General features: G+C 42.3%; 1 protein-coding gene across 5 annotated transcripts in view; it reads left to right on the top strand.

The window, feature by feature from the left end:
* The window catches only part of FARP1 (FERM, ARH/RhoGEF and pleckstrin domain protein 1), a gene marked incomplete at both ends in the record, with an annotated part of 174,550 nt that extends 151,616 nt beyond the window's left edge, over positions 1 to 22,934 (top strand). For all 5 annotated transcript variants that reach the window (XM_082009256.1, XM_082009255.1, XM_082009254.1 and 2 more), the window contains 11 exons: positions 5,042 to 5,123; positions 8,346 to 8,583; positions 10,483 to 10,613; positions 13,490 to 13,558; positions 15,536 to 15,625; positions 16,746 to 16,828; positions 17,126 to 17,238; positions 17,754 to 17,917; positions 20,390 to 20,497; positions 21,582 to 21,733; positions 22,853 to 22,934. In XM_082009256.1, the coding sequence (XP_081865382.1) occupies positions 5,042 to 5,123; positions 8,346 to 8,583; positions 10,483 to 10,613; positions 13,490 to 13,558; positions 15,536 to 15,625; positions 16,746 to 16,828; positions 17,126 to 17,238; positions 17,754 to 17,917; positions 20,390 to 20,497; positions 21,582 to 21,733; positions 22,853 to 22,934 (1,312 nt within the window). The remainder of the gene's footprint in view (positions 1 to 5,041; positions 5,124 to 8,345; positions 8,584 to 10,482; positions 10,614 to 13,489; positions 13,559 to 15,535; positions 15,626 to 16,745; positions 16,829 to 17,125; positions 17,239 to 17,753; positions 17,918 to 20,389; positions 20,498 to 21,581; positions 21,734 to 22,852) is intronic.
* Positions 22,935 to 24,432: the final 1,498 nt, after the last annotated feature.

Below are 24,432 nucleotides of genomic sequence, written 5' to 3'. Positions count from 1 at the left end.
CAATCCGTATCTGCCTTCTCAGATGCATGAGTACTGACTATTCAGCTGGTTCTGCATGCCTGATGAAGAGGACAATTTTGAAAGTGTCTTTGTCCCACACACAGAAATGAAGTATGTATTGTAGTATAAATCTCGGTCATGCAGCGTGGATTCCTGAGACATTAAGAGGGGCTTGGTGCCAGTGCATTGCACTCGATTTTGAGAGGACAGTTTGCATTGCTGGAGTCACTTTTGGGTACTTCTTGGGATTAGAGCCATGCTACACCCAAATGAATTTGAAATGGTGGGAGAGAAATAGCTTGTCCAGGATCCATTAGTCACACCCAGAGCCACGTTACATTCATCTCTGTGGCCCTCCCAGGGGGGATGCACCCAGGCTCACCTCCGAGGAGGTGCCATGGCGAGGTATGAAATGTTGTGTTTTCAGTGTATTTCCATGCGATGGTGTAACATGCTCTGATCTCTTACCATTTAAAACCATTTTTAAAACCAAAAACTGATGCATGGTTGCTGTAGATTGGGTTTCTCCCACAACAGAGGTAGCCAGCCCAAAGTCTTTAAATGCACGTATGCTCCCTGAAGGCTTGGTGGGACTCTGGGAAGCTCTGGTGGCTTCAGAAGTACATTTCTTAGGCTCTGAGCAGTGTTTTGTGCACCACTTACTGCTGAAAGGACAGCTGCAGCATCAGCTGGAATGGGCAGGGCAGTAAGAGGCACTGTGTAATAGCAGGGTGTGAGCAAGGAAGAGGGTGTTCTGCTTTTATCAACTCTTCCAGTAACAAAATGTTCATCTTATTTAAAAGGCAGTTTTAATGGAGAATGGTTAAGGTATTTCTTAATATTAGAACTTCAGTTAATAATACTTTTTAAAAAGTCAAAAGTTTCTAAGTGCTTAAGTCAAGCTATAGTATTCAGGAGGCAGATGCTGTTCCTGAGTGTGTAGCAGAAGGTCACACACTGCAAACATCATTTACTGCAATTGAAGTTTTTTGCTTCAGTTGAAGGGCTGTAATGGATGCTTTTATGTTGACCTGGAAAAAAATCTCCGTTGAGGTATCTTTCTCTCCTTCTTTGCCTTCCCACCATCCCTATCAAATTTCTGTTCCTTCTACTAGCATTCCTGGATGACTGAGGATAGTATGGGCTGATTTAAGATTTCTTTCCATTCATTTTTCAATGATGTACACTTAGAAGTTTACATAATTCAAAAATCCAACATAGCTGCTTGTGTAGTCCCTGTAAGTCGAGTTGGTGGCCATTTTCAGTAATATATAAGGTGGCGTCTGAGTTTCTCATCAGGTATAAAAGTTGGTCTCCTCTTTGCATGCAATTGTACACTTGCATTATGGTAAAAAGGAAAGAACTATTCGGAGAAAAATGGGAAATGACCGTATTATAGAATACTACTTCCACTATTCAGCATGATTTTCAGGGACTTTAGACCTCCCCACACAAGGTCAGGGGAGTGAGGGCACGTTATGTGTGGGGAAACCAGTTCTTACATCTTGTATGGGACTCAGGGTCATAAATGAGCTCCTGATGAAAATTTGTAAGAACCTAGTCCCTGAGCTCTGCCCCTTGTCACTGGCAGATAGATACCATGTTCAAACAGTGACCCGTGAAAACAAGGAGTAAGAAGAACAATTTAGCCATCGGTGCACAACAAATGAGCAGCTTCTTCCCCCCCAGCAAGCAGAGTGTTGTTATTCAAAGCATACACCACAGGGAGAACTCTCTTCTCTGCTGCTGTGCTTTGGGCTGTTGAAGCAGCAAGACACCATCTGATGGGTCTGGTGTTTTTATTTTAATATTCCATGTATTGGGATGCTCTTTTCTTGGGGCTTCTTTTCTTCTTCTTTACTTGGGATTTGCATGTTGAGGAGCTGGGGAATGGGACAATGTGGCCTAGGGGTTACTGTGGAGCCCCAGCAGAGAGCTGGGGCGGAGCTGAAGATGGAGTTTAGGAGGCAGATGTGAAGCCCCTCATGTTCCCCCATGCCTGGCTTCAGCTTTCCCTGCCCCTCTGCTCCACACCACAGCCTACAGGCGTGTGCACCGCTCCCAGTGGGAAAAACCATCTCTGTTGCAAGATGCAGCGTTTGCATGGAAATAAAGAACCAAAGCAGGGACAACGGCTGGAAAAAAGGAGCAATACTTGGTCATCACATTTCTGTATTTTCTTAGGGTCTTGTTTCTTCCAACAGTGTGCATCCGCCTGCAGCGCAGGTTACTTCTATTGGATTCAGCTCTTCACTCTTCACTCAGCAGCTGGAGAGAGGGTGCTGCTTTTGGGGAACCCCCTTCTCTCCCTATTTGTCATTCTGCCAAGATGCAGAGTAAGATTTGAAAGCCCTCAAACTGTTCAAAAAAAAAGCCTTGGACCAGCTGGCGGCTAAAGCCAATGAAGGGGAATGTTCCTGATGCTTTCATGTGACCGATGTGATGAGACGCCATGCAAGCAGTCAGTGCTGGCTGTGCTGAAGAGGGGCCAGGGGGTCAACTTTTAGGAAATAAGGACCTGACTGTTCAATAAACAACTGCACTAAATATTAGCTGAAGTTCACAGAGTCAGTGGAACCACTCACTGTGACTTCAGTAAGCTTGGGGTCAGCCTTCGAGTAGCTAGCTAGTAGATAAGAAATTTGTAACGAGTATTCCAGCCAACCTGTATTGTAGCCTTGAGATCAGAAAAGCAATCTCTATTTAGAAATAGCAGTCAGTAATGATGTACTTAATATTTATCTTGGCAGTAAATCAGAAAGGTACCAAACTGCTGAAGTCCATTAGATTAAATCAAATGTAGAGACATAAAAAGGATCCAGGCAATGCCAGAGAGTTAGAGAATAACACGTAAAGCAAGAATTCTTCTAGAGATAATTACCGAATACCACGTCGTTACTAGCAGCAGCACAGATTCATCTGGCTTTGACATTTCTGGGATCGTGTGCGGCGGCGCAGCGTGAACCGTTTGGGATGGGATTGCTGCACGCTGGCTGCATGGGTGGAGGGCGACGTTCCCGTGCTTCCTACCAGTGCGGTGCTGTCGCCTTGGACTTCACATGACTGTGGTTTTCAGTCGGGGGTGCTTTGATGTGCACCACTTTGAGCAGAGCTTTAGTGGCTGGGAAGTTTTATTTACAACCTCTCAGAGGGAAATCTCAGTGGGGAGAGCTGCTGGATGGGTAGGGCATGGGGGGAGGGAAAGGCAGGGAACAGCACAGAGGGGAGATGACTTGACAGACAGAGGCTTCCTGGAGACAGAAGTTGGACTTCTGTCCTCTGGTAATGTGGAAGCTGTAGTCTTATAGTGTCTGTACATACCTCTCTGGTTCCTTGCAATATAGAGCATTTCTTGGGCATATTTGGGCTATGGCAGTGACTGTATAATGCAGTGCTTTTGCCAAACTGGCAGTGCTAATTAAAGTTACCCTTGGCACAACCCAGCTTCCTACCCTGGTATAACCTTCGGATTCAGAAAAAAACATAAAAAATCTTGTAGAGAACTGTATTTTTATTGCTTAAATAGGCATGTGAGTGCCTGGGAGACTTAACACAATAGGAAATAATTAAAGACAGCCTATGAAACTGGATGCTGTTCAAACGAACGTGGAGCAATCCCTTGTTTATCGGCTGAGTCTCTATGTCTGTTGAGGGATAAAATAGGAGATGTTACTGTGTAGTATTCATAAGCTGTGCCCTCCACATTCCTCGGTTAGAAAAGCATGTAAAGCATGAACGTAACCATGTTTAACTTCACAAAACAAAATATGTGTCTGACTATGCCTCTGTTCATGTAATAATACGGATTTTTTAAAATAAAAAAATTTTATATGTTGTATTCTTAACAACAGCTACATCCTCTGTGATTTGATGAGTGTGGGACCTCTGTGGATAAGTTGGTGGTACTAAGGAACGGAGTGATTTACTGTCTGGTTGTCCACTTCACTGCACACAGAATTTTCTTACAAGTGTGAACTACTGCAAGTGGGTGAAAAACAATAGGTCTGTTTAGCAGTAACACAAAACGGAGGTCCTGTTATCCTTGGGTTCATTTAGAGCTTGGTTATGTTTCTGTCCTCTTCCAAGGTAGTGCATTTTTTTGGCTGAATTGCAGTTGCTCATGTCAGGATCTCAGTACTCAAGGGGAGTTGAACTGAACTTTAAAAATTGAGGACAGCACGTTAAAAAGCCATGCTGTGGGGAACGTGGATGCAGTACTGGAAGCTGGAAAGGGGAGGGGTACAGCGCTTCTCCCCACACTCTTAATGATTTTCTTTTGAAAACTTAACTTGGTTGGAACAGATCTGTAACCGGTTCTTACATTAATGATTTTTCCTCCTGTGTTTGCTAAGAGATGTGTTTGGTTCAGTCAGAGTGTGGTATCCCTGCCTGTCTCACACATGGGTTTAGAAGCAGGAATATCTTTTTCATCAGGAGCTGGATTTCTCCCAAATGGAGCACCCACCCAAGTGCAGCTGGGTGGGTGGGAGGGAGCAGTTTGCATTTTTAATACCAAAGTGACACACTGAAAGAAAATTCCTGCCAGTATGTAAGACTTATGAGTCAAGTCCAGATGCTGGGAGGATTTTTTTTGCCGCACTGTCCCTTGCACAAACAGAAAGCTTTTCAGAACAGGAACACCTGCAGGTCCTGTTTCGGGATGCAGTCCTTGTTCCTGAACAGAATTATCCTTCTGCTCTAAGCCTATGGATTGTCACGGGATTTTGATGTCTCCCTCTTTCTCAAGCCATTTCCAGTCTTCTCTGGTGTGTTTAAAAATGCTAGCAATTTTCTTTAATGGTCTAATCCTTCTGTTCAGTGCCTGCCCTCTCCGTTAGGAGTGCAAGCTAGGCTGGGTGAGGGGTGTACCATACCTGGGAATTACATGTCCGTCAGGAAGATTCCTCACACGCTCCCGAGTGAAGGAGCATGGGGGTCAGGAATTTAAAAGAAATGAGCTATTGAGTTCCTTTCTGTGCTTAGAAGTGATTATGTGATTTTATTGCATGACTGAAGTGTGTGCTGTTTCTGTTGCTAACAGGGAAGGCCGCTCTAATGCTCACATTAAAGGAGATTACCAAAGAATCGGAGATGTTATGCTGAAGAACATTCAGAGTATGAAGGTAGGAATGATTCTATAACTGTTAAGCTTTGACACGGATTAACATTAGCGTGCTTTTCGTTTTCATATGATGCTGCCTCTTGTGCTGGTTTTTGCCAATTGTAATCAAGGCTTATGCTATGAAAGTTTCCTTTGATGAGCTGTCAAGTGTTTGGTGAGCTCTGTGATTTCAAAATTGCAAGCTGATTTTAAATTGTCCAGCCCCTTTCCTCAGTCCACTCTCCAAACACAGGAACAACAAACACAAAAGTTCAGAGACATTTCATTTCCAGTTCTTTTTTCTTTCAACTAAGAAAGCAAACCATTGGAATTTGTGTGGCTGAAGAGACTGTTCAGACGCCCAGCGTGCCTACTTGTGCATCCGAATATGAATGTTAAGGTATCGTAGGAGTAGTGACCATAACCTGAATATTGATTTGATTTGGGAAACTTATATTTGTGCACTATGGTGCCAAGTTAGATGAAAGGTTTTTGAATAAATGCAAATAATTGCCTTTGATCCCTTTTAAAGCTAAAAGCAAAAATACATGTATGAACCGTAAATCTAGGTGTAACGTTCAGCAGACTTTGCGTCCGTTCTTAGCCTGGCCGGAGTAGCATTTTTGATGCTACTGTGTTGCTGAACAGCGTGGAAGGCAGGCACAGGAGCCTGTGAAAACCCAGCACGGGTGGCTAACACACAGCTCGCCCTGTTAACATGTCTGTGTATCCAGGTGTCGTGGTTTAGCCCGGCGGGTGGCTGAAACAACCACCCAGCCGTTCGCTCGCACACACGCTCCCCGAGCGGGATGGGGGAGGGAATCTGGGGGGAAAAAAGGTAGAACGTGTGGATTGAGATAAAGACAGTTTAATAGGACTGCAGAAAAAAATGAATAATAATAATGATAATAATAATAATGCTAAAAGAATATACAGAACAAATGATGCACAGCACAATTATGCTGACCAATGCCCAGTTAGTACCCAAGCCGTGGCCCCTCCTCAGCCAATTCCCCCGTTTATATACGGAGCACGACACCGTATGGTATGGAATATCCCTGTGGCCAGCCTGGGTCAGCTGTCCCGGCTGTGTCCCCTCCCAGCTCCCCGCGCACCCCCAGCCTCCTCACTGGCAGGCCGGCACCAACGCCAGACAGTCCCTGCCTGCTTAGCAACAACCCAAAACATCAGCACATTATCAACGTTATTTTCATCCCAAAGCCAAACCACAGCACTGTACCAGCTATCAGGAAGAAAATTAACTCTATCCCAGGCAAAACCAGGACACCAAGTCTGTGTGCGGCAAAATCTGGCTACTGCACCTTCAGGACATGGATCTTAAAGTGCTTTCAAAACTATCATAAACCTTTCCTGGGTGATTGCCACTTCGGCATTCTGTGGTTAGTGCATGCAGCAGCCTTGAGTCCTTGCCAGCCTGGAGGAAAGGGCAGTTTAGTCTTTACAGCTCTCCGGAGACATTAGTTAGTACTAGGCTTATCTTTCAGAAGGACAGAGAGTACTGAAGAGAGGTTAAGTGATGTGCAAGTGATTATAGAGCAAATCAGAAAAAGAGAATGCAGAAATCTTGATTTACAGTCCCCAGGAAAGACAGCTTTGTCACCACGAAGGCAACCTTACCCTTTCTGCAGTGTACTTAGCAGGAACTGCTTTTCCCCCTCGAGACACAATTCAGAGGCAGTGGAAAAAACTCAGGGAGGACTTTTCTACCTCCATCCCTGCTCTCAAGAAGTACGCACCTTTTCACAAACAGTTTTTGCAATCTCAGCTTCTGACAGACTCCGCTTCTGCTCTCGGTACCTTGCAGCATTAAATTGTCTGTCCTTCACTGTCTGCACGTCCTTCTGTGGCACTAGTTTAAAGGCAGTGTACAGTCCTCACTGTGACTTAGACCCGCCAGTGTGCTTTCACCTTCGCCGTCCTCTCTTTCCCGTTAGATTTTGTTCTTGCTTTGAGAACCGCCACTGCTGATAAGCACAGATATTTGGAGGAAAGAGACGAATCCCAGTTTGACTTAAAGAACTGCACTGAAAACAACAAAGTTAGTTAAAACTCTGTGTATTTATCATGAGAACTGGTAAAAGACCTGAAAACTGACACTCCTTGTTTAATTATCATAAGAAAGAGATTAAGAGCAGGTAATTAATGGGCAGCCTCTGTAGTAGTCCAGAGGGTCTGCTCTGTCTTTGCTTCAGTTACAGGCTTGTAAAATGAATATGCAGTGTATGGAGGAAGCAGCCTGGCTGTAGGGAAGATACGTTTCTGGTAAGAATGTCACAAATCACAGGAGAGAGGAAGAAGTTGGTTGGAAAATGAGAAATGCGTCAAAAAGCACAAGCTTTAGATTAAACCAAACTGTCCTCTGAAGTCCATTCAGCATACATGTTCAGTTTCTTTTTGTTGCTGGTTAATATTCTACCATGTACTGGGAGACTTCATTTGGCTGGTCAGAGAAGTTCTGCGCATCCTGAAGATCCAGTTTACCTTTTCCAAAACACAAATGAAGCCCCTGTGTTAATTGTTCAAAATGCCTGGGATCCTGGACCCTAAATGAAGTTACATATTGCACATAAACCTCATTCACTTGCTGGTGTGTAACTCCCCCGCTGCCAGTGGGATCGTCTTAGAGACTGCCCTAAGGAGAAGAGGACGTAATCCGAGGATGAATAATTCTAACATACCCATTTCTGTCAGACAACTCCTTTATTTTTTGTGTTTGTTCAGCTTCCCAGGAGATGCAACTTCTCATTAATAATAGAGGAGCAGAAGCTAGAAGTCCAGTTGTCCGCATCGCAGTTCCCCAAAAGCACCTAAGGAAACTAGGGCAACTAAATCCCTTCATCCTCCTAGAAAATCCCATTTTGTTTCCTAGTTGTGCATTTGCATTGTCTAGCTCTCTCTGTTGCACCTACCCTTGCATGAGCTATGTTCATGTCATCTCCTTGCCTTTGGATTTCTCACTGATAGGAGATTTAGTTTTGTTTACTCATGTACTCTTGTTTCACAGGGAATGCAGCGGGGGCGGGAGGGTGCACTTCAAATGAGACATGCTGTTTCTCCTTTTCAAGTGACTATCAGAACCATTGTGTTGCTTAGTGATTTTTTTTGCAAAATCCCAACTGCTGTGCTAGTTTGATGTTTTTTATTGGAATAGGTTTGGGCTGAGTCATGTCTCATGGGGATTGCTAATAGCTCTACCACATGCTCTTTTCTTTGTGCATGTAAGCAACTGACAATTCACCTGTGGAAGCACGATGAGATTTTAATGGAATTGGAGAATGGGATCAAGAATTCACGCAAGCTGGAGACCTTCTGCAGGGATTTTGAGCTACAGAAAGTCTGCTACTTGCCTCTCAATACCTTCCTTCTCAGACCTTTACACAGGCTTATGCACTACAAGCAGATAATGGAGAGGCTTTGCAAACACTACCCACCAAGCCATGCAGACTTCAGGGATTCAAGAGGTAAGTAAGAGAAAAGACACCAATTCCTGGAGCTGGGGAATGACATCCAAATCTATTAGAGGTGCATGGCTGGACAAAAAAAAAAAAATCTTTTTTTTTAAACCTACACGGAAGGAGGATTGAGTTGCAAAATGTAGCACTCAGAAGACCAGAAATGGTAGGATTAAGGTTGCTCTTGTATACACATTATGCCACAGTCTAGACAAGTACTTGGAAGAGAAATCTGCTGGGGGTTATTAAACACACAGAAATGACAAGCAGTTCAGGAAGTCACTTGAACTGAAAACAGTTGGGAGGTTGGGAACGTACCATATGTGTTTGTCTTGTTACCAGCTTTCCCTGGAGATCCACTAGGAACACAGAATATTGAGCCAGGTGAACCTTTGGTCTGACCCAGTATGGCTGCTGTTATTATGTCTTTAAGTGTTATTTGTCTTTTTTACAGACATAGCGTTTGCTCTATTACCATTTCCATTATTTATTTCAGTAACTCAAAGCTGCCAACATGTTTTTTTTTTTCTAAATGTGAAGAAATTTTCCTCATGTAGTTTGAACTCACTGCTTACTATTTCTTTTTGATGATTTGTTTTCCTCCTTTCTTACCCCGTTCCCACCCCTGTTGTAAGCTATCTACATTTAAAGATAACTATGTTATCTATACAGTTAGCACTCAGTGCAGATCTACAGAAGGACTTGGGCAGGGAGGATGGCTTGGCATGACTGTTCCCAGCTGTAAGGACTTAGCTGAGTTAGCTGGCTAAGTTCCCTTAGATGTTGTGCCATGAAAGCCACAGCAGGCAACGCACAAAACGCAGAGGTAACTTGACCTGTAGCAATAGGAAATGCCACAGAGGTCTGTGGCACTGAAGTGCTGCATGACACAGATTTTTGCCTACATGCAGCTGCTACCTGAATGATCTCAAGGAATGCAGCGAGTAGTGCCTTCATTTCTCTTACCCAGGGCTAGATGATGAGGATGATGTGTCCATTCCCATCTCCCCAGAGAGTGCAGTAGCTGTCAAGGTTTGATTCCTGTTCCACTTTTGAAATGGATATGAGGTGGTGAAATGATTTGCAGCCTAGTTCCCCGAGTTGACGTACTGCGTTGTTGGCACAGCAAAAAGACAAGACATGGGAAGCAGATCGGCAGCAGCCTACACTTAATTTGGCTTCTGCTGCTGCAGAGTGGGACTTTGTAGTGTCTGCTTCCTCTTACATTCCACCTGATCCTTCTTCACACAGCAAAAATCCCCTTCGACAATGGAGGTTTTCCTTAGGAAAACCACTCCCAGGTATTAGGTCACTCACTGTTGGCAGTGTCTTTGGAGAGAATGAAGTAGAGCTATGATGCAACTCAGCAATGTGTAGCCCTTTTAGTTGTTCTCATTATGGGGACTGAGGACAAACCTCAAGATTACTGGGTTTACCATCTGAGATGATACAATAAGTGATGCTTCTATTTCCTGGTGTTTTCAAATAGCGACTTGACGCTGTGTGGTGCAGACTGTGGAAAAAATGCATTTTTTTCAAGCATAGGGAAGATCCCTAGATTAACTGGAGAGGTAGGAAATTAAATCCTTTAGGAGAATCTATTCATTGGTGCTCTGAATTAACTCGAGTATTCCTACAAAGTTCCTGTGACTAAAACAGAGCAAACTTTTGGTTGAAGAAACAGACTGTCCCTTCATTACAACAGTCCACCCTCTCCCCTCCACTCCATAAGACGATGTTTAGAGTTTGTGCAGTTTTTAGTCTGCCTGAGTAGCTTTAGCCTGTGAAGAAGGAGGGTGACACAAGAAGGGTGATGTTCATGAGCTGGGTGCTGCAGACAAAAGCCATCTTTCTTTTTGAACATTCTTGAAAATTTTTAATAAGTATTTTATGGTTTTGTCCATCTAGCTGCTCTGGCTGAGATTTCTGAAATGGTGGCTCAGCTCCATGGCAATATGATAAAGATGGAGAACTTCCAGAAGCTGCATGAACTCAAGAAAGACTTGATAGGCATAGACAATCTGGTGATCCCAGGAAGGGTAAGTAGCAGAATTGTGATCAAGGTCTGATACAATTCTAAAGCAGTAGGTATGGTTTAGAAACCTGTTTATTAGCAGCAGCTGTGAAATTGCCTTTCCTCACATGAACCTTTTTCTCTCACCAAAAACTATCAAATGTAAACATAATAATACCATAGAAAACAGCAGCCTTTAAAGCGGGAAGAAGCAATCATCTTAATTACCTTTTTACTGATTTTATTAGGTTTATCTTATGTATAGATTTGGACGGTTGTAGGCAATTCCAAACATTATTACAATGGAGGTGTAAAAATGTAATATATATCGCAGCATTCAGGGCTTGAGCAGTTGCACATTTCCTCATTTCTTGCTGCCCTTAATTTTTTTTTTTTCCCCAACCCTTGATGCTAGAGCATGGCAGATTCAAATAAGATGTTGGTGCTGGAGGACCTTCAGCCCTTTCATGATGCCTAGCTTTGAAACTTATGGCCCTGGGGCCGAACAGTCTCTTTAGTCTACGTGTAACATTAGCCAATAATTTTTGAGACAGTTTTGCCTTAAGTAAACACTTTTAATTGTGTTATAAAAATACCAGCATCTCTCTCTTTGTTTCTTGTCATGCTTTTTCAAAAAATGGAGGCTTATTTCAGAATAAATGAGCTTCAGTATAGTATGTGTAGCCTTTTTTACTTTTCTCTGTGCACGTATCTGTGCGTGCAAACTTGAGAGTTGTCTGTTGTTGAAGTAACTTTCTCCCCACTCTCCTGACTTTCATGTGTAATACACAAAAAAAGTACTTGTGGCAACTGAAATGCCGAGGAGAATGCATCGCTAGGCTGTTCTCATCCCCTATGCATTTCTGGGAAAGAGCTTGGAAAACAAAGATGAGTTTTGCATTGAACTGCAAATAAGGCAGCACTTGAACTTGCCCTGCAAGCCTGGCCATCCAGCCCTGGCGCACTCCTGCAGGCTGGCCGGACCACCGCTCAGCGAGATCCACAGCCTGGGGTCTGCTTGCCGTGCCGTGTCCGTGTCTGCTGCCACAGCCGGGTCATGGCAGAGAGTCGGCTTGCTGAGCTCTCTGGGATCCTTCATACGAATCCTTCATTTAAGGATTCAAACGTTTTGAAGAAGGGGTTTGAAGCTGATGTGCCCTTGGAAGACGGCGCCGAGCATGGGTATTTCTCAATTGGTGACTGTTCCCCACTCCCTCACTTTGCCTCTTCCCTGTCTCCCAAGCTGCCGCCACGGCTCATGCCTCCTTCCAGTGATCCACAGGCTGTTCGCTTCCTTGGCAAGCCCCGCAGGACATTTCACAGCCTGTGCATCTGTCTATCACATGAAATTAAATGCTGTCATCGGTTGTTTCTGCTACCCTATTTAAAGACAAAGCAGTCTTCCGCTTCTAGGAAGTTCAAGAAAAAGGCGGAGGAGGCGCAGAGGTTGTTCGCCTGCCAAGGCAAAAAGCATTGGCCACCATGCTCTGGCACGTGCCCAAGGTGTCGCTGCTTTCCAGCCCTTTGGCCGCTCTTCTGGCTCCTCATTCTCCTCCTCTTCTGGGAGGCAAATGCCGCATTCAGCCGTGGCTGGGCTACCCAAAGGTTGCTGAGCTACATGACTCAGAGGAGAAGTCTCATGTTAGGCTGGTGATTCAGCTGTCCCAAAGGCACCTTGTAGGTAACCATGCTCTTCACATTGCCCCAGACTGGGGTCTCTGCTGCCACCGAGCTGATTCCTATACTGGACATTAAAACATCCTGTGGTTGGTTGTGTTTGCAGACTGCAGTGACCTGCAGCTCTTTGCCGTGGTGGTGCTAAGCCACCATTGCGATTGCAATGGTCACCGTGCTAGTGACCATTAGGTGGTACCGTATAAATAGTAATTATGATCAATATTTTGTGGTGGTCGACAACAGCTTCTGGTGGCCTCTCTGGTAACATGAGCTTACTGTGATATAGGGATAACCACCTCTAGCCTTTTTCTGCTCCTTAGCCCTTACGCAATGCAGGTAGGGGACTGGACGTATCACAGCAACCCTAAGGTGACTGGAGTGCCTCTCTGAACAGATTAATCTTCGACAGCCAGTTTATTGCTAAGCTGCAGGTGATTCTGCTGCTTTATGTGCCTTTTACATGCACAATTATGAGTAGAATGACCTTTGAAAGACTGTAATAAATAAATATAAACCTCTTGGCAGAAGCTGGAGGGAGTGACTGAAAAATGATATTTTCATGGGTTTCAGATAAGTGGAAGGGTGAGTACAGTTCACAGTAAGCGTAGGAAATCCACCATTTTGAAAGTTTCAGACGTGCTACTTGGCCTGTAATTCCATCCCTGAACATTCTTAAATGGTTTGATCTGAATTAATGTAACGTACTGTATTATACAACATGGATGGAACTATTGTAACTCACACTGCCAGACAAATTTCCTTCTGCTTCTGCTGCTGATGGTGATGTTGACTTGTGGTAGCTTGTGTTGACTTCATGTCAGTGAAGAGCTGCGTATGCCATATGCACAACAGAAGCTGACCAATGGCTAACCAGTAACATACAGGCCAACTTACCGTTAGTTTTTACATCACCTGTCACGTGAAAAATACTCATTCAAAACTGATGAAAGAGGGAGCTGTCTGAAGGAATCAATGTTAGGTAAAGAAAGTTTTGCCCAGTTGAATTTTCTTAAAAATTAATGAAAGACTATGAAGGAGTTTATCCTAAAGACAGTTAGGAATTGAAATAAATTATCCTGTAAATAAGACTTTTAACATATTTATTAGAGAAAATAAAAAGTCATGGTGACTGATAGTCAAGTAGTCATATTTATGTTTGCATAATAAAATATCCTCGTCATTTTTGCAGAAGATACAAATTTGTTTTGTATTTATTTCCCACAGGAGTTCATTAGACTGGGCAGTCTAAGTAAGCTGTCTGGAAAAGGTTTACAGCAACGGATGTTTTTCCTGGTAAGCAAGAAGAGATTTTTTCTTTATATATATTGGCAACTGTTAGGCAAACTGTTAGACTCGAATTGTCAATTAAAGTATTTTTAAACAGCCTTATTTAACATAATATGTCACCTATGTAGCTGGTTGTTAAGATATTAATGCTTCTGTCCAAATCCAATGTTCTGTTTGTAACTGCTTCTTAGAAAGATAGAACTATTTACTTTCATATGACACTGTGAATATCATGATGAAGTAATACCTCCTGGCACATTGTCCTAAATAAAAGCAGAGTCATAATAAAATGAGAAGTGGCACCAGGGTTAGCGATCACGTCCAGAAAAGAAGATAGAGTAACTCCTGGTTGATATGAATGATAATCCACATAATGCTCTCGGGACACATTACAGAACTAAGTTTCTCCACAAACCATCCAGCTTCAGCCTATGAGTGCCCAGTGTGCTGATGGATCTGCCTTTACCTTCAGATACTTTTGAAGCTCTTGCACTAGCAAAGATTATCTCCTCCCACCATCACTCACAGCATTTTCAGGTTACGGTGATCTCACTCGGTCTCCGATCCACAAGAGCCGACCCGATGGTTCCTCCTCTCTACTCTTCCTGGCCAGCTGAATTGCTCCCAGGCCCCTCATCCTGCTGCTGCTCAGCCCTTGGTGCTGAGGCACTGGGGTGCCCAACAGATTTTATAGTCCAGTGTCACAGGGCAAAACATTAAAGAATCAGTGCAGCATGGCAGGAAAATATTTTCTTGGCTTCTTGTATGCAAAACATGAAGACAGTGGGTGTGTAGAAAAGCTCGTTGAGTGTTTTATGAGATGTTTGAAAATTAATCTTTCAAATGAGCCCAAAGATATAACCACTAAATCTACCTGAGTAGGATTATCCTCTGCCTTTATAAAGGCATTAAAGAGGAAGCTTAAAGGATATGGCACATATTTTCTTGCGTATCACATTCTTGTTACGAGCTGATGCATCAGTATTATACTTGTATAAAACTTTTAAAAAATTGAGCCTAGATTCTTAAGTCGGTCTTAGTTTTTATTGCTTGCTCGCACTGTCAAAGAAGTCTTTGGTCTGTCTCGAGGACCATAATCATTTTGGAGTTAAAATCCCATGTCAGTATTCTGGGACTCTGAATAAATGTGGAATATTTGGCAAAATTAAATCCCCCTCTAGCGGCCAGTCCACATAGCTTCATGAATTATTGCTGTTGGGTTGTAGATGTCTTTGGAAGAGCTCTGTTTCACACCACAGAGTATGATTTTTCTTGATGCAACTGTCTGGTTTGAGAAAAACATCCTTTGACCCAGGTGGCACAGTGAAAATACGCCATTTGTATTATGGCAACAAAATGCAGGTGATTATTTGACATGCTTTTGGCAACTGCTGTTACATGCAAGAAGCTCCACAAATTGAGATATTTGGTCTCTTCACCTTGAGGTTTCTAACCTAAAGCCACTTACCTTAGACCACGTCTCACAGCTTCCTTCTGAATATGTGGAGTAATAGACAGCCACTTACTTCGTAAGAGTTGAGTTGGGCACGCCTCTCCGGGGCATGCTTGCTCATCTCTCCACACAAATCAGAAGAAAATACTGGTAAAACACACTTACCTTCCATAGCTTCCAAGTGCAGCGGAGCGTGAAACGCGCTACTTGTTTTCAATGCTGTTGTGGCTTGTTAGTTCTGACCCAGAGATCACAAAGGGAATATTAGAAGGCATCAGAAGATATCCAATGGAAAATTGTGGGAACGTGCCTGAGACTAGCTGGGAAGGAGGGCAGGGAAAATAACAGGTGCTAATACTAGGTACTGGAATATTGTGGAAGCCAATATTTTGGATTCATGCATGGGGACTGCCATATAAATAGTCAGCCAGCACTGGCTAACCTTCCTGTATTTAGCATTCTGATATTTTTTTTTTCCTACATATGTACATGCCAACATCATTCTAATAATGCTTATTCTTGCTTTTTAGTTTAACGATATTTTGTTGTACACAAGTAGAGGCCTGACGGTATCAAATCAGTTTAAAGTCCACGGGCATCTTCCGCTGTATGGCATGACAGTAAGTATTGCAAGAACTGAAGGGACTCATGCTTAAATGGCCATTTGTGGTCCCATCTTAATTGCTTGACTAATTTCTGCTGGACAGAAAGCGGCAGCAGAAGGCTCTTCTCTGATTCAGAGAAGTTGTGGTTACATTCTGCAGTGCCCGACGAGGCTGTGTTGGCTTTGTCATGTGTTCACGCAGCCTTCTACGCAAAGGTGATTATATAGCAAAAGGGGGAGAGAAGTGATATTTTGGGGGAAGCTTCCTCATAATGCAACCTTCTCATGAGATGGGTTCTTCGTTTTTCTAAACTATGACTTTAACCATGATTCTTACAAGTAATTCATCACCAATTGCTTATAGACACACTGTGCAAGGCAAGTAATCGGTAGTGACCATATCATTTCTATAAAAAAACATTCCTAATGTTTTCAGCGCTGTATCTTAAAGCCAAAGAAGTGGGAAACTGGCAGCAACGTGTCATTTGTAGAGCTTGTTGCAATTCTTCTGGAAAACACCCAATTCGAGTCAATAGCACATAGTTACCTCTTTTTCTTACATGATTTCAAAAATATTTTTGCTAGTTTCAAAACACTTTCATTCCCACCATTATTTGCATTGGAACTTCTCATGTGTTTGTATCTATCCCGTACTGGTTTCCTGAGGATTGAGTTAAGTAATCACTACCACAGTAACTGAATTTCACCTGCGAGGCTTCAAGTTTTATCTAGTGTTTCTAGGAATCTACTTAATTATTGATGTCCGTTTGGCATGAACTTGTTCATAACAGAACTGTGTTATGCTGCGGTGTCCAGAGCACTCCCAGCCTTTAAGAAGGGCTTTGGTATGACAAATCAGTCTTCTGATAAAAATACCATTATTTTCCTTTTTTTTAATGATGTAAAGCAGAAAAAACCATGCTTTTGGTTTAAAAGGCTATTGCAGAACTTCATATTTTTCCAACTTGCAAGCCACCATTTTTTTTCTCAATGTTTTTTCAAGCTTGCAATGTTGTTTGTGAACATTTCTCTTACTTTTCTTTTCCCCAATGGTAAGAGCTTGTTCAGTTCACTGTTTCACCTTAAGAAATATGTACTTCCTGCAATCTGACTGCATTTGGGCTTTTATCTCTCAGATAGAAGAAAGTGAAGAGGAATGGGGAGTTCCTCATTGTCTAACGCTACGAGGTCAACACCAGTCCATCGTTATTGCTGCAAGGTAATTCAGTGGAGACAACATGCACACGTGTAAACTGTATTTCTCTGCAGCTTTCACAGTGGGACAGATGGAAAAGCAGGGAGGCATCATTTTGTTTGGATTTGCTCAATAAGGTAAATGGTAAAAAATAGAGTGGCAATCATGCAAGTCAGAACCAAAACTAAGTTATTAGGAAAAAACCCTAGCATCTTGTGTCTGAATTTATGTCTTTAAACTAAAAGTAATACTTGTGAGTATTTCTAAGAGTTTGCTTTCAGCCTGTATGAAAGTGAATAAACCCTGAATTTTCATTGTTAGTACCCGTGCTGAAATGGACAAATGGACTGAGGACATTCAGATGGCAATAGACCTGGCAGAGAAAAGCAGTGGCCCTGCCCCAGAGTTACTGGCTAGCAGCCCACCTGACAATAGTAAGTAAATGCTAGAGAGCAGGTTTTATTCACTCGGGCCAGTATGACTGGTGATTGCTGCTAAGCAAAGTGGTGAAAAATGCTGGCCACAGATCAAACTGATAGATTTTAAGTTGGTTTTTTTTAATATGTATGTGTGGATATATATGCACACCCTTGTATATTTATATATGTGCCATTTTAATATTCTTGTTGATGTTACCAGAAAGTTTCACTGAATAGAGAAGTGACTTAAAACATAATGATTCCAGGAACTTTTTAACAAGGTTTGGGCAGTACCTGTCCTTGGAAGGTACTAAAAGCACCAACAAAGCACGGTAGTTAGTCTTTGATTCTAACACTTGCAGAAACACATTTTTTAAAGAAAAAAATCTAACATCTGCACAAAATTATTTCTAAAGGTGTGTTTTAAAATTAGTTCACAACATTGTGGACAGAATTGACTTGTTTAATTTTTCCAATTATATATGTTATTGCATAGAGGAAGAAAGATGCTTTTTCCCTGCATTTCATAGAGTCTCCTGATGAAACTACTGTAGACCAGGAATCTGAGGACGACCTCAGTGCATCCCGCACCTCACTCGAACGTCAGTCACCACACCGTGGCAACACTACGGTGCACGTCTGCTGGCACAGAAATACCAGTGTTTCAATGATCGACTTTAGTATTGCTGTGGAGGTATCTACCTCAGAACGATCTGAACTGCAGCTCCAGACTCGCTCTTGAATGACAATTTCCTTTTTGCTCCTCCTTAACAAGTGCACTGTTCCGTTGCCTCCTTCTGGGGAAGTTTCAGGCACACCTATTAAACTGACTCCCATATCCTCAAATGATGGCATGAACCATCATTCAAGAAACACGTATCCGCTCCCTTAGTGCATCTTTGTAAAATCAGTTAGAGCAGTAATTTTCATAGAAGTAACTGCCCAAAAAAATGCTGATGCCCTCTAAAATTTAAAGCGGGTCAAACTGTCTTAATGCTTTCAGTTACAGAGGCATTAAGTCATTGCTCGAGCTGAAAGGATATTGTCTTTAGCTGCTGCAGCCAGAGTTTTAATTACGTGTATTACTAACGTACTTTCTTTACCTAGCCATCTTTTCTGGAACCTTGTGTCATTGCTCAGTCTCATCTGCTTTTTCTTTATTTGCGTTTTCCACCTCAAAATAAAAATCCTTTTTCCCCCCCAGATCACAGCTAAGCCAATTTGATACACATTCGTTAATTCTGTACTCGACAGACCAGATGCAGACGTTGACTTTTCAAAGATTAAAATGAAAGAGTCCTAGTTCAGTGTAGGTTTTAGGATGAGTTGGTAAGCCTGCTTACCCAAGAGAGGCTCCAGGGAGCTCCGAGTACTTTATCACTGTCCTCATCAAATGGAGATTTATGCTCAATGAAAATGGTAAAAGGAATCTGAAAACTGGGTCGACTTGCACTCACGCGGCAGCCCTCAGACAGCAGGCTACCGTTGCTCTAGAGGAGACGCGCTGATGCAGAGCGTAGAGGTGCAAGGACAGACCGTATTCATAGTTTGTGTAACCGCCTCTGTTTTTAAACAGAAGGCACGCTGGTTGCTGAAATATGGCAAAGAAAATTATTCCATGCTAGAAAACGCTGACTGTAGAGCCCCATTTCGATCCCATGCAGGTGGGTTTTCTGCTCTTTATACCCTTATGTCCTGCAAGGGAGGAATAGTTCGGCACGGAACAAGGTCTCATATTTTTCCCTAAAGCAGAGGACTTCTTATAAATAAAATTTAAACCAGTGACTAACTCTAACAATTAAAAAATGTAGTTGGGCAAAACTTTTTGTCTGAGATCAGTGCTCATTGTTCCTTATTTTTGTTCCTCCCCGTGCCTCAAATGAATGCAAACAAAGCAGCGAAGACCAAACACACCCTGGAGACATACGTTGTTCTGTGAAAACATCTTCAGCTCCACTGCTGTTCCATGCGTGGCAGGTTATGCTCATGCTCACATCATTCTGTTGGCGGCCCTCACTTCAGCATTATCGTTTATTTTCTTTGTGTCTCTCCCTCCTTTCTGTCTCTCTCGTGGTAGAAGATCCTCTCTCTGTCAGTGACTGTACTTCCCTACCTGCTGGACTGATCAGTGATCAGCGGCCCGTTTCCATTTCATATGTCTGCTGGTACCGAATGCAAAGCCTGTCCTTTTATGATATCCTCCAGAGTAATGAGGTAACAGAAAATTAAGGAGTACACCTGTAACTTAGGGCAAGGAGGCAGCAGTCCAGATATCAGAGAATGGGATGATGTAAAGCAAAGGCTTTAATGTATAACCAAGACCGGTGAAAACAGAACATTTTCAAGAATATTACATTTCTAGTAGATACATCAGGACCACCAGACTTTGACTATTAAGCTTTACAGATTGAGTAGTTTCTGCATTATATAATGAGAATGATGTAAACAGCTATTTTGATTCAGGTGAGAAGCCCTTACAGGCAACAAGGAATGGGAAGTAATTAATAATTCACTGAGAACTGCCCTTCATTTGCAAGGCACAACGATGGTGGACTTTGCTTTTCAATAGTGAAGATGTAGTTTCTTCAGCCAGACATTAAATACTTGTACTTGGTTACAGCTTCCTCCTCCTTTTTGTTAAAACATCCAAAATCCAGCCAGTAAGGTTAACAGCCCTTGCTTTTGAAATCTTTGAAAAGTTACCATGTGAATTCACTGGGTACTGAGAGCTCAATCTCTATCTGCAATTCTAAACTACGTCATAATTTTCCTTTACATCATGAATTCATGTCAGACTTTCTGTTTCCATTATTCTATTTAAGTATCATTTGAAAAGAACAAAGGCAGACTAGGATAACAAGACTGTTGTTTAGTAATATATTACTGAAAGCCACTTCAACTGAATAAAAAAACCCAAAACAGTAAGTGTTTTAGCTTGAAGTTTTTGGAAGTACCCAGCTACAGACAAAAAGATGGGTTACGTTAAGGACGACTTAGTAGTAGAAAGACTAGTAGAAAGCAGAAGAAAAATACATCCATTCAGCAAAAACATACTCACATACAGCAAGGTCACGTACAACAAGATAAAAGCAGATAATTTTTCTTAGGATAATTAAACTGCAGGTACCTTTCGCTGTTTTATTGGGCTACTTTTGATCTGTTTCAGAACCAGCTGTCTGGAAATCTCCTAAGAAAATTCAAAAACAGCAACGGGTGGCAGAAGCTTTGGGTGGTGTTCACCAACTTCTGCATGTTCTTCTATAAATCGCATCAGGTAACAGACTGCACAAGTGTGTGGGGCTGGAGAAGACCTTTTGGTTTTTTCAAAGCAGTAGCAGAGGGAAAAGCAGACGTCAGTCACGGACGCTGTGGGTGAGAGAAGGAGGTGCACTGGCCGCGGCTACGTGGCCTGCGCCGCTGCTGGAACACGGAGCGGAGCCCGTTCGCATCCGCTCGCCTGTCAGTTGAAGAACACGTGCTTGTTTCCTGAAACTTTCAACAGTCACAATACGTACTGTCCCTAAAAGTGCAACAGATATTTACTTCTGCTTAGAAATCGTGGTGCGAGTTTTAACAAGTTTCCTCTTGTACAAATCCTGAGATTATTACAATTTAAAACTTAATGCTGACTTAGAAACTTTATTTACCATCACTAACGCTTAAGTAAGTAAGTTAAGTCAAACAAGAGAGAGCAGTGGCCAATGATTAATCTGTCTGAGCAACCACCCCGCTGCAGAAGTAGGGTTTTCCTGTCTAGAATCTGTCAGACTTTTGAATCTTTATGTTCAAGCAGGGCATAAGCACAAAATAATTCCAATTGCTACGTCGTCCTTTCTTTGCTATAGAAATCCTTAACGATAGAGTTTCTGCACTAAAAAAAAATAAAAAGAAGAGAATGAATTGTAGGATATTCTGCAGGATAAAGAAATGATTTGTCCTTACATGCCGTGCCATGAAGTGAAAGGACTTGGGCAATGAATGCTGCAGGGTGACAGGTACCTTTCTAAAGGAGTAGGTGTCTGCAGGCCTGGGGTGAACGGGCGTGGTGCTCTGCCGATGCCAAGCGATGGCGCTTTATGCTCGTCAGCGTGAAAGTAGTGAAAGTCCAAGATGGCAGACAGCTTGCTTATGGTAGGATCAGCCTGCAGCAGGTCCTTGACGAGAAGGATCCATAAAGATGGGCAAGCTGAAACTAACAGACACTTGAGTCCCTTGCCGTTGTCTAAAGCTTTCCGTGCGCATGTGGAAACTCGATGATGACCTTCAAATGAGTGTGTCTCTATCTTCCATTTTACTTATGTGCTGTCTTTACTTAAAAGGCATTTGATCTCACAGCATTTTCCATCATTTCTTTTCAGGACAATCATCCTTTAGCCAGCCTTCCTTTATTGGGATATTCACTTACCATTCCTTCTGAATCTGAAAACATTCACAAAGATTATGTGTTCAAGCTACATTTCAAATCCCACGTGTACTACTTCAGGGCTGAAAGCGAATACACATTTGAAAGGTAAGTTAAGTTGGTCTTCTGTGAGAGGGAATTTCGTAAAAATTTTTTCCAAACAAGGATGGCGGATGCGAAGTTTAGTGAATTGATTCAGTTAATACAGTCAAGTAGTTCAGCACAACTAGAGAAAGAAGCCTTTAACATTTTAAAAGATATTTTAAACTTGATAATGCTAGAACCAAGTGGCTGGTTTTGATAACACGGGAGGTGTAACAGTAATCACTGCAAGTCCTGCGTTATGTGCAGGAGGTATCCAGTCCAAATTGATCAGGCAGGCTGCACGGGGAGCTCTATTTCTGACTGCACGCAGCGTGTAAACAGATGACAGGACTTTTCAGTAGCTCTTCAGAATAACTTCACTCCCTCTAGTACAACTCGATGGAAAATCCACACCTGAAATGAAAGCCTAATTTTTCACAGTGGCAGCTGTTCTTACTATGTATTTCTGCCACTTCATGTAATTTTTACACCTGCCCCTGAATTTCAGATACATGGAGAGCCAGGAAACAGGCACTACTCTTCCTAAATTGTGGTTTCTGGTTGTTCATACTAGGACCTAAGCTAATTCTTTTATATGAAGCATTAATGTGTCAAAAAACTTAATGTCCCCTCTTAATTGAAGAAAGCTATTGTTAAGTTTTAGCCATGTCAGTCTAAAACAATAAATAAGGCAAACTGTGGGAAAGAGATGATTAAATAAATGAGTAGAATAGGAAAAAAACACAAAAGCCCTTTCTCAGTTCTAGGAAAAAGAACTGCAGCTAAATTACATTTCTCACTCACCAACCATTGAGTTGGTCTCAACTGCTCATCACTTGGACCATCCAGAAAAAAATTATGTTCTGCAGAACAAATAAAAGCAATACTAAGTTCAAGGATTTGGGATCCCATCCCCTCTGTTTATCCTCTCTAAACCTCCTTTCATTTATGTGTTTGGCTGTCACTTGGATCCAGAGCCTCTTGAGTTCAGATAGACTTGGGAGTAAGTAGCAAGCGAGGTGCTCCTGTAGGCATGAAAATAAAATTGTGTACAACTAATAGCGCAGACGGTATCTTTCAAGAAATCTTTCCGTAGGAATTGACCATCCTTTTGTTTGTGTCTCTCCTCGTGCCTCCTCACAGATGGATGGAGGTGATCCGAAGTGCCACCAGCTCCGCCTTGCGCACTCGAGCTCTGAGTCATAAAGAGCCTCACGTCTATTGATGGCTGAACAAGCCGCCGTGTTGATTGGCCGGCAGCTGCTGATTTTCTAGGGGACATTTGAAACTCTTTTCTCCCTCCAAGTTTAGTAAAACTTACTATTTGGTAAAAGAAAAGGAAAAAATAAGTATGGTTTTGCAGAAACTTTCATAATTCCTCAGCAAAGCGGTTTAAGTTCCGTATGTTCAAACTAGCTTACCACCATCCCAGTGGCTGCGGTTCGTTTCATGTCTTGTATTTTGTCATTCTGTGCTGTTTTTAGCTTGTGCCAGTATTAAAATATTGTCCTTATTAGAGTGCCAAAAGCCAAAAGACATTTTATTGCCTCAAAGATTGCACCTAAAAAAAAAAAAGGCAACTTCACGATCTGGAAACTTTCTCCTCTGAGGCAAACACTATTTCTTCTCTTTTCATAAAAATATATTATTTTTTTTTACCATGTTAATCTAGACTGCTGGATTTTTAAATGTAGATGGACTTTCACAGTATAGAATATAATTATATATACAGCAAGCAGTCTAACAGGAATGAGATGATAACTTTCAGATTTCATTTTTTTTCCCCAGTCTTTCTACATTTAATCAGCAAGGAATTACTAATTTTCTATCTTTAACAAGGAAACAGTCTATGGCTCGTTCTCATTTCCCTTTGGGGTTACAAATCCATGTGGTATAAATAAAGTATAGGATTCTTATCTAACCATCTTCCTGGTGCAAGTTGACCAAATTGTTCATCTGTTGGCTTTGAAAAGTGAGTACTACTTGCAAGATGAAAAATTTTTTAAATAATCCAGTGCAATATTATTTGGGCTGTTAATGTACTGTGAATGGTATGTACAAGAAGAAATTAAAGGCTGTGGTGACATTCTGCTGTTTGTTTTACAAACTTGAAAGAAAACCTGTACGCTACGAGAACCACAGCTATTTGTGATGGATTCATTTGTAGAGTGTTTCGGTAACCAGCAGGGACTAAATTGCTGTGAGCTGGGGGTGCTACTGACGCCCCAAGTTTTCCATCCTGCCTGCTACACATCCTAGCGTGACTTTCAGTTTGTTGTTGGAAGTCCAGTCTCTCCCTCTCTTCCCCAGTGCTCAGTATACAGGCAGCCACAGATACAACCGGCAATGGAAGTACCCACTTCGTAGACCTGGCTGTAACGTTAGCTAACACCGTATTTTGGATGAGCTGTTGGCCCACTCTAAGGTTGGCAGCGCTGTCTGCTATGCTTAGATGCTTTTCCTTACGTATGAAGAAATACTTCACCACGAGGGTGATGTAAAACTTCTGTTAACAGAAGTTCAGCATGCTGGAAACGCATCCATCGCCATTGAGGACCTTTGAGGAGACACAGTGGTAGGCAGAGGGGCCTGAATAGCTCTAGATATGGGAAGTGAAGCTGGGACAACTCTACCCCCACTTTTTCTGTGTCTAGCTCTTCACTTTGTTAACGGCTTTCCTACGGGCGATGCGTGAAACGGCTAAGAGCTTTGCTTACAACAAA

Source organism: Phaethon aethereus (assembly GCF_964289735.1).
Source record: "Phaethon aethereus genome assembly, chromosome: 1".
In the NCBI taxonomy this organism is placed as follows: Eukaryota; Metazoa; Chordata; class Aves; order Phaethontiformes; family Phaethontidae; genus Phaethon; species Phaethon aethereus.
Note: the sequence above shows the minus strand (reverse complement) of the source record. Positions and strands in the feature narration are given on the sequence as shown.